The sequence below is a fragment of the Colobus angolensis genome, unplaced genomic scaffold (genome assembly GCF_000951035.1).
Source record: "Colobus angolensis palliatus isolate OR3802 unplaced genomic scaffold, Cang.pa_1.0 Scaffold79, whole genome shotgun sequence".
NCBI classification, from domain to species: domain Eukaryota; kingdom Metazoa; phylum Chordata; class Mammalia; order Primates; family Cercopithecidae; genus Colobus; species Colobus angolensis.
Genome location: NW_012121709.1, coordinates 5,521,572 through 5,530,405, shown reverse-complemented (window position 1 = coordinate 5,530,405; position 8,834 = coordinate 5,521,572). Strand labels below are relative to the sequence as shown.

Here is an 8,834-nt window from a genome sequence, read left to right as displayed (position 1 = left end):
TTTTTTGTCCCTGAGACAGAGTCTCACTCTCTAGCCCAGGCTGGAGTGCCGTGGCACAATCTCGGTTCACTGCAACCTCCATTTCCCAGGCTCAAAGGATTCTCGTGCCTTAGCCTCCCGAGCAGCTGGAATTACAGGCATCTGCCACCATGGCCAGCTAATTTTTGTAGTTTTTTCTTTAGTAGAGATGGAGTTTCACCATCAAATTCTTGACCTCAGGTGATCCACCCACCCCAGCCTCCCAAAAGTGCTAGGATTAAAGGCATGAGCCACCACGCCTAGCCTAGATCTTATTCCTTCTATCTAACTGTATTTTTCTACCCATGAACCATCTCCACTTTCCCCCACCCCTCTCCACTACCCTTCCCTGCACTGGTAGCCCTCCTTCTACTCTCCGTCTTCATGACTTTATTTGCTTCTAGTTTTTAGCTCCCACAAATGAGTGAGAACGTGCAAAATTTGTCTTATTGTGCCTGGCCTCTTGCGCTTAACATGATGTCCTCCAGTTCCATCCATGTGGCTGCTATGATGAGCTTTTGCCAATGCAGAGGAGCTGCAGGTGGGACTACTAGAGATCAGAGGTCTCTGATTGTAAAATGAACCAAACGTAGCCTCTACTACCTTGCTTGGAAATCCTGGGACCACCTGCCCCAGCCTGCTGCAAAGCCTTGCTCAGTGAGAATTCTACCCAGGAGAACGGCCCACGCTGCTCCCAATGGGGGCTCCTTCCCAGAAAGCAAGCCCCCAGCACGGGATGGCTTAGCTTTCTTCTGCCATCTAGGAGAGGGGATTGAATGGCGGGCAGCAAGGAAGAGGCTAATTAGCGAGTGCGTAGTATTTAGAAATATGAAAAAAATACCAGAAGGAACACTTAAAGAGCTGTAAGTAGTTACCTCCGGGGAGTTGGAAGCAGATGGCAGAGGTAGAACAGGAGACCATTATTTTTAATCATAAGCTTTGCAAAGTTATTTAACTTTTTAGACTATCTGCAAGTATAATTTTGATTTAAAACTTTTAATTAATGGGGGAGGGTGGCTAATAGGAAGAAGGACCGTAGATTGCACTGTTGGTACCTTATTAGATTGCACTGTTTTTTACCTTATTTAAAGTAGAATTTGGGCACAGTGGCTCGTGCCTGTAATCCCAGCACTCTGGGAGGCAGAGATGGGAAGATTGCTTGAGGCCAGGAGTTTGGAACCAACCCGGGCAACACAGACCCCATCTCTACAAAAAAATTAAATTAGCTGGGCATCATGGCACATACCTGTAGTCCTAACTACTCAGGAGGCTAAGGTGGGAGGATCACTTGAGCCCAGGAGTTTGAGGCTATGGTGAATCATGATCTTCCAACTGTACTCCAGCCTGGGTGAAAGAGCAAGACCCCATCTCTATAAATAAATAATAAATAAATAAATAAATAAATAAATAAATAGGCTAGGCATGGTGGCTCATGCCTGTAATCCCAGCACTTTGGGAGGCCGAGGCAGGCGGATCACCTGAGGTCAGGAGTTCAGAACCAGCCTGGCCAACGTGGTGAAACCCTGTCTCTATTAAAAATGCAAAAATTAGCTGGGCGTGGTGGTGGGCACCTGTAATTCCAGCTACTCAGGAGACTGAGGTAGGAGAATTGCTTGTACCCAGGAGATGGAGGTTGCAGTGAGCCAAGATCATGCCACTACACTCCAGCCTGGGTGACAGAGCAAGAATCTGTCTCTAGATAGATAGATGATTGATAGATAGATAGATAGATAGATAGATAGATAGATAGATAATAGATAGATAGATAGATAGATAATAGATAGATAGATAGATAGATAGATAGATAGATAGATAGATAGATAGATAGAATTTGATATAACCCATGTGTATTAGTTCATTTCTTCCAAAAAGTGTAGACTTCAAGACAGGATTAAATGAGCAAGGATTTTTATTAGGGAAAACACTTGTGTGACAGAAAGTAGAAAAGGATCAGATAAGGCTGGGAGAACCATCAGACCTCAAAACAAATCTAACCCCAACCAAAGGAAAAGGAAGAAAGGTGGGACGAGAACGTTCTAGACTGCAGTGCAGTTTAAGGAAGGCCCAGCAAGGTCCTTGAGGAGTTCTGGAGACTCCTGTGCTTGGTCATTGGCAGGAAGCAGCCTGCGGGAAGCCAGGCCTGGCACCAACAGGGTGATGGATGTCAGTTTCAGGTAATGTCAGTTTCAAAGAGTTGAGAGGCCAGGGCTCTTTGTCCATTTTGCTCCTGCAACTGGAGGCCAGTCAGGCTGGAGGTCTGAGAAGCACGATGTCAAGGATGCCATCGCCTATTAATAAAGCCAGAACAGGCCGGGCGCGGTGGCTCACGCCTGTAATCCCAGCACTTTGGGAGGCCGAGGTGGGCAGATCACAAGGTCAGGAGGTTGAGACCATCCTGGCTAACATGGTGAAACCTCGTCTCTACTAAAAACACAAAAAATTAGCTGGACGTGGTGGCAGGCGCCTGTAGTCCCAGCTACTCAGGAGGCTGAGGCAGGAGAATGGCGTGAACCCCGGGAGGCAGAGCTTGCAGTGAGCCAAGATCATGCCACTGCACTCCAGCCTGGGCAGCAGAGTGAGACTCCATCTCAAAAAAAAAAATTAAAAAATAAAAAATAGATAAATAAATAAGGCCAGGACAGTCTTTAGGAACATGGGGAAAATCTTTGTTACACACTGCACTGGCACGCTGGTCTCAGAAACTGAGCCTTCTGTTCCAGCCATCAGAGACTGCCTAGGGCATCTTCTGAGATTAACGAAAAATAACTCCAGAGCTCCAGAGAGTTCCTCTGTTGCCTGGTTACAGCTGGGCTTTGCTGTCAACACGTCCCCAAACATGGTCCTCCACACACCCTAACCTGATTTTTCCGGGGCTGTCACTCACCATCATGAACATGACCCAAGCTCTCCAAAGATGCATCTCCAGATTCTGCAACCAACAAATCACAGGTCTCCACTGAATGCTGCCACTCCCCGCGTGAGTCATGACTCCCTTCCATAGTGCGTCTCTCTCGACTTCAGGAGTGTGTAGTGACTAGGAACACAGATTCTGAAGACACACTGTCTAAAGCAAGGCTCAGTTTCACCCAGCATCACCACCTAGTAGCCACAGGACCTCTCTGACCCTCAGTTTCCTCATATATAAAATGGGGAAACAGTAATACCTCTTTCTTAAGGTCCTCATGAGAATCAAAACTTAGCACAGAATAATTGCTATTCAAGTGTTAACTGTTCTTTCTTTCTTTCTTTCTTTTTCTTTTTCTTCTCTTTGTCTTTTTCTTTCCTTCTCCTCCCTTCCTTCCTTCCTTGCTTGCTTCCTTCCTTTCTCTCTCTCTCTCTTTCTTTCTTTCTGTCTGTCAACAGGGTCTCACTCTGTCACCCAGGCTGGAGCGCAGTGGTGAGATCCTAGCTCACTGCAGCCTCAAGCCCCTGAACTCAAGCAGTCCTCCCACCTCAGCCTCCCAAGTAACTGGGGTACTGCAGACATCCACCACCACATCCAGCTAATTTTTCTTAAATTTTGTAGAGACAGGGTCATACTATGTTTCCCAGGCTGGCCTTGAACTCCTAGTCTCAGGTGATCCTCTCTCCTCGGCCTCCCAAAGCACTGTGATTACCAGCATGAGCCACCACACCTGCCAACTGTTACTTTCACTTTGCCTTCTTCTTGGACCCCCTCAGGTCCTCATGGGAACTACGTAGCAGCTGGGTTCAAGCTTGTCTCTGTCGGTCTCCTTGGCACAGGGTTTGCAGGAGTACGAGGAATGGAAATGGGGCAAGAACCCCACCATCGTGGAGGTGCTGGAGGAGTTCCCATCCATCCAGATGCCGGCCACCTTGCTCCTGACCCAGCTGTCCCTGCTGCAGCCCCGCTACTATTCCATCAGCTCCTCCCCAGACATGTACCCTGATGAAGTGCACCTCACTGTGGCCATCGTTTCCTACCGCACTCGAGGTAGGCGGAGGCACTGGGAGAGCCTCCTCGGCCGCATTTTCCCCCAAGGGGCTTCTGGAGGGCTCCCTAAACCACTGCCTGCAGGCTAAATCCCAAATCCCTGGGAAGAGACTCACCCCCAAGACCAGAAAACTGGGGGAAGAAGCAGCAGGTGAACTGTCCCCTAATGCAGAGCCAAGCCTGAGCAGAATTAGGAAAGAGGCAAGACGTGTATTTGCAATGGCGCCCCCTCATATCCCCAAAGTACCAACTAGAACAAGCCACCACCACTCATTCCCTGGGAGAGCGCTCTGTTGTATCATGCCCAGCTGGTTGTAAGTCAGATAACCTAAGCTCTGCCCTGTCTTTTTCCTCCTAGATAAAGCAATTAAAAGGCACAGTGCCTGTCCCAGGAGTCCAGCAAGCCACCAAAAGCACCCTTCAATAGGGAAGGATTTGAATCCGACCCACCCCTAACCAATAGAACCCTGGGTGGTTGCACAGGCACGAAGTCACCCCAGCTATACCGTTTCCTCTTGCCCTTCAGAGGAAGGGATCCTGGGGAGGAATTCCAAAGGATAAACTTGGCACTGGGCCTGTGAGCATTTTGCATTGGAGGGGGGAGAAGGGGAGGCCATGCTTCGGAGCAGTGGGTGGCCCTGACTGCTTTGGTTATTCTGCCAGATGGAGAAGGACCAATTCACCACGGCGTGTGCTCCTCCTGGCTCAACCGGATACAGGCTGACGAAGTGGTCCCCTGTTTCGTGAGAGGGTGAGTAATAAGTGGAAAAAAATGAGCAGTCATCTCAAAAAACTTCCCCCAGTTTTCTGCGACAACAAGTCGCAAGTTGGACCAGTCTGAAAGGTTCTAGAGAGATGATTGGGTGGCACACAATGGAGACCAATGTCCTGCGTCTCTCTTAGTTGTTAAGGAAACAAGATCAGAGCAGCACAGCAAGCTAGGCAAGTCCTCTGGTCAATGTCAAGTCAATGCAACACACATTTCACTTGGGCGTGTACTGGGCTAGATGCTGGAGCTATCGGGGAAAACCCTGCAAATACAGTCTCCACCTTCATGGACTGTATAGGCTAGTGGAAATTCTAGCCAAATTCTGCTGGTCATTCCCAATCAGTCCCAGTTTCCTAGCGATGGAAAAAATCCAATCACCCCCATTCATTGGTGCCTTTCCTCCCAAACTCAGCTTTAAAGGCTATAGCTGATCTTAGACCAGTTATAGTTAACCTGTTTTGTCGATCAATAACTTCTCTACCTGAACAGTGGCTTTAGCCAATCCTTTTTCTCAACCATTGAGGTTAGAATGTTCACAATATGGTCCATGTGCCATTGATAATGATCCAAATATCATTGACATCAGAGTCCTCTGTGGTGTTTCAAACATAGAGTCCTGAGCCCAGATGTACTGCATGGCCCAGGAATCTGCGTCCTGAACATCCCCAGGTGATTCTTTTATGCACTGAAGTCTGTGACTCCTTGATTTAAAGATTTCATGTTGGTTAAACCAGTGGCTCTGGGCTGGGCGCGGTGGCTCACGCCTGTAATCCCAACACTTTTGGAGGCCAAGGCAGGCAGATCACTTGAAGTCAGGAGTTTGAGACCAGCCTGGCCAACATGGCAAAACCCCATCTCTGCTAAAATACAAAAAAAAAAGTAGCCGAGGGTGGTGGCAGGCGCCTGTTATCCCAGCTACTTGGGAGGCCGAGGCAGAAGAGTCGCTTGAACCCAGGAGGTGGAGGTTGCAGTGAGCCAAGATCATACCACTGCACTCCAGCCTGGGTGACAGAGTGAGACTCCACCTCAAAAAAGAAAAAAAGAAAAAAGAAAGAAAGAAAAGAAAAGAAAAAAGAAAAAATAACGGTGGCTCTCAAACCAGGGTGATTTTTGCAGCACCCCACCCCATCCCTGCCACCCAGGGACATTTGACAAAGTCTGAAGACATTTTGGGTTGTCACAACTCACGTGTGCTCCTGGCACCTCGTGGGTGGAAGCCGGGGATGTTGCTCGATACCCTACAATGCACAGGACAGTGCCACAACCAAGGAGGTCCACCCCCAAGTCTCAGTGGTGCCAGTGTAGAGATACTCTGGGTTGAATTTGCTGAGCCTAGCAGTGAGAAGAATTGGGGAATGGAGGAATAGCCAGACCCTGAGGACCTCCCATTTTTGGAATTCCCCTAATCGGGGAGATTCCCACCCTGAAAAGGGACACCTGGCCCCGGCTGAAGAGCTGTAAGTCTCATTGTATGTCTACTGAAGATGGCACCTGGTCTACCTAAGATTCAGTTGTTCTTGATTGAATTTCACCTCTGCAAGACTTCTGACCCCCTCTTCCTTGCCCAGAGCACCCAGCTTCCACCTGCCCCGGAACCCCCAAGTCCCTTGCATCCTTGTTGGACCGGGCACCGGCATTGCGCCTTTCCGAAGCTTCTGGCAACAGCGGCAATTTGATATCCAACACAAAGGTGGGTTACAGTCCAGCGGCTGCCTGCTTCCCACCCCCAGACCTGGGGAGGTCCAGCTGGGTCTCAGCAGCCCTAGAGAACAGTGACGGTGTCTCTCCATGGCATCACTGCCTCAGAAAAGCCGGGGCATGTAGCACTAGCCTGACCCACAGGTGAAGTTCATGGTGTCATCCAAACAGCCTGTCCCAGGGGCCTGAAATTCCAAACCCAGGGGACATTTCTTTGACTGTTAAGATGTGATCCCTTCAAAAAAAATAATCCAATAGCCTGGAAAAGGTACACGTTAGTCCTTATCAAATGGCTATGCTTATGTAATTATTGCAAAGACTGTTATTCAAGAGCAAGTGCTGTGTGAAGGACACAGCAGATCAGCTTCGGCAGGAGAAAGAAACCCAAATTGTGGCATGCATTAAACAAGGATTTATTGAGCACCTAATAAGTGCCAAACACTATTGGAGGTGTTGGAGCATAGCAGTGAACAAGAGAGAAAAACAACTAAAATAGAAATGAAAACCTTTCCATTGATTCGAGGGATGATTACAAAAACAAATCAATCAATCAGTCAGTCAGTTAGTAAAAACTTGCCCCCGTGGAACTGTCACTGTAGTGGAATAGCTAACATTTATAAAGTACTTGCCAGGTATCAGGCAGAGTTGTAATGTTTCACATTCATTTCTCAACAACAGTCCTGTTACTTCCATTTTGCAAATAGGAAGCAGAGGCTTAGAAAGTTGAATACATTGTGGCTGGATGCAGTGGTTCACGGCTGTAATCCCAGCACTTTGGAAGGCCAAGGCAGGTGGATCACTTGAGGTCAGGAGTTCCAGACCAGACTGGCCAACATGGTGAAACCCTGTCTCTACTAAAAATACAAAATTAGCCAGGCATGGTGGCGCACATCTGTAATCCAAGTTACTCAGGAAGCTGAGACAGGAGAATCACTTGAACCTGGGAGGCAGAGGTTGCAGTGAGCCAAGATAGTGCCATTGCACTCCAACCTGGGCAACAAGAGTGAAACTCTGCAGGTTTCACTCTGCAGGTTGCAGTGAACCAAGATCACACCACCGCACTCCAGCCTGGGCGACACAGTGAGACTCCATCTTAATAATAATAGTAATAATAAAAAGAAAAAGGCCAGGCGCAGTGGCTCACGTTTATAATCCCAACACTTTGGGAGGCCAAGGCGGACGGATCACAAGGTCAGGAGTTTGAGGCCAGCCTGGCCAACACAGTGAAACCCCGTCTCTACTAAAAATACAAAACTTAGCCAGGCGTGGCTGCAGGCGCCTGTAATCCCAGCTACCCGGGAGGCTGAGGCAGGAGAATCGGTTGAACCAGAAGGCGGAGGTTGCAGTGAGCCGAAATCGTGCCACTGCACTCCAGCCTGGGTGACAGAGCAAGACTCCATCTCAAAAACAAAAAAAAATTGACTAAGTTGTTCATCACAGAGCTGAGATTTCAATCCAGGCCATCCAGCTCCAGAGTCTGGGCATCAGGTTGGGGCTCCTGAGTAGTCAAGGAGCAGAAGGAAGGATTGAGACCTGGGAGGGAGGTCCACTAAAGTTGAACACACTTCACCTCCTTCCTCAGTGTGTGCATGTGTGAGCATGTGAGCACCCACCTGTGTACATGGAGTTCAAGACCGGCCTGGGCAAGATGCTTAGACCTCGTCCCTACAAAAAAAAATTAGCTGGGCATGGTGACGTATAACTGTGGTCCCAGCTCCTTGGGAGGCTGAGGTGCGAGGGCAGCTTGAGCCTGGGAGGTCAAAGCTTCAGTGAGCTTTGTACATGTGTGTGCACACATACATCTGCCTGCCCTAGGGTTCGTGAGCCTCTATCCCCATGGCACACGCTAAGGTCTGAGTACCTCATCCCTGGCACCTCAGCCACCCCACACATCAGGCAGAGAGCCATCGGTGACATAAGGTCTTCCCGGTCCCCAGGAATGAACCCCTGCCCCATGGTCCTGGTCTTCGGGTGCCGGCAATCCAAGATAGATCATATCTACAGGGAAGAGACCCTGCAGGCCAAGAACAAGGGGGTCTTCAGAGAGCTGTACACGGCTTACTCCCGGGAGCCAGACAAACCAAAGGTAACCCCCAGCAGCCCATCCCCCAGCCCAGTCCAACACATGTGCACACTGGTGCACACTCATGTGTGTACACACTTGTACATCCCACTCTCAGAAACCCTCACCCTCACTCTTAAGCTTCCTGATTTCCCCTCTGTGAAGTTGCTCTGTACTTCAGAAAGCATGGGTAGGCAAAATATCTACGTAAAATATTTAACAGGCCGAGCACAGTGGCTCACGCCTGTAATCCCAACACTTTGGGAGGCCAAAGCGGGTGGATCACTTGAGGTCAGGAGTTCAAGACCAGCCTGGCCAACATGGTGAAACCC

At 49.1% G+C, this 8,834-nt stretch overlaps 1 protein-coding gene across 1 annotated transcript in view; it reads left to right on the top strand.

Moving 5' to 3' along the window:
• The window catches only part of NOS1 (nitric oxide synthase 1 (neuronal)), a 150,240-nt gene that overhangs the window by 133,911 nt on the left and 7,495 nt on the right, over positions 1-8,834 (top strand). Inside the window, 4 exon segments of the mRNA XM_011928709.1 lie at positions 3,763-3,973; positions 4,637-4,724; positions 6,311-6,432; positions 8,378-8,526. Of these exon segments, the coding sequence (XP_011784099.1) occupies positions 3,763-3,973; positions 4,637-4,724; positions 6,311-6,432; positions 8,378-8,526 (570 nt within the window).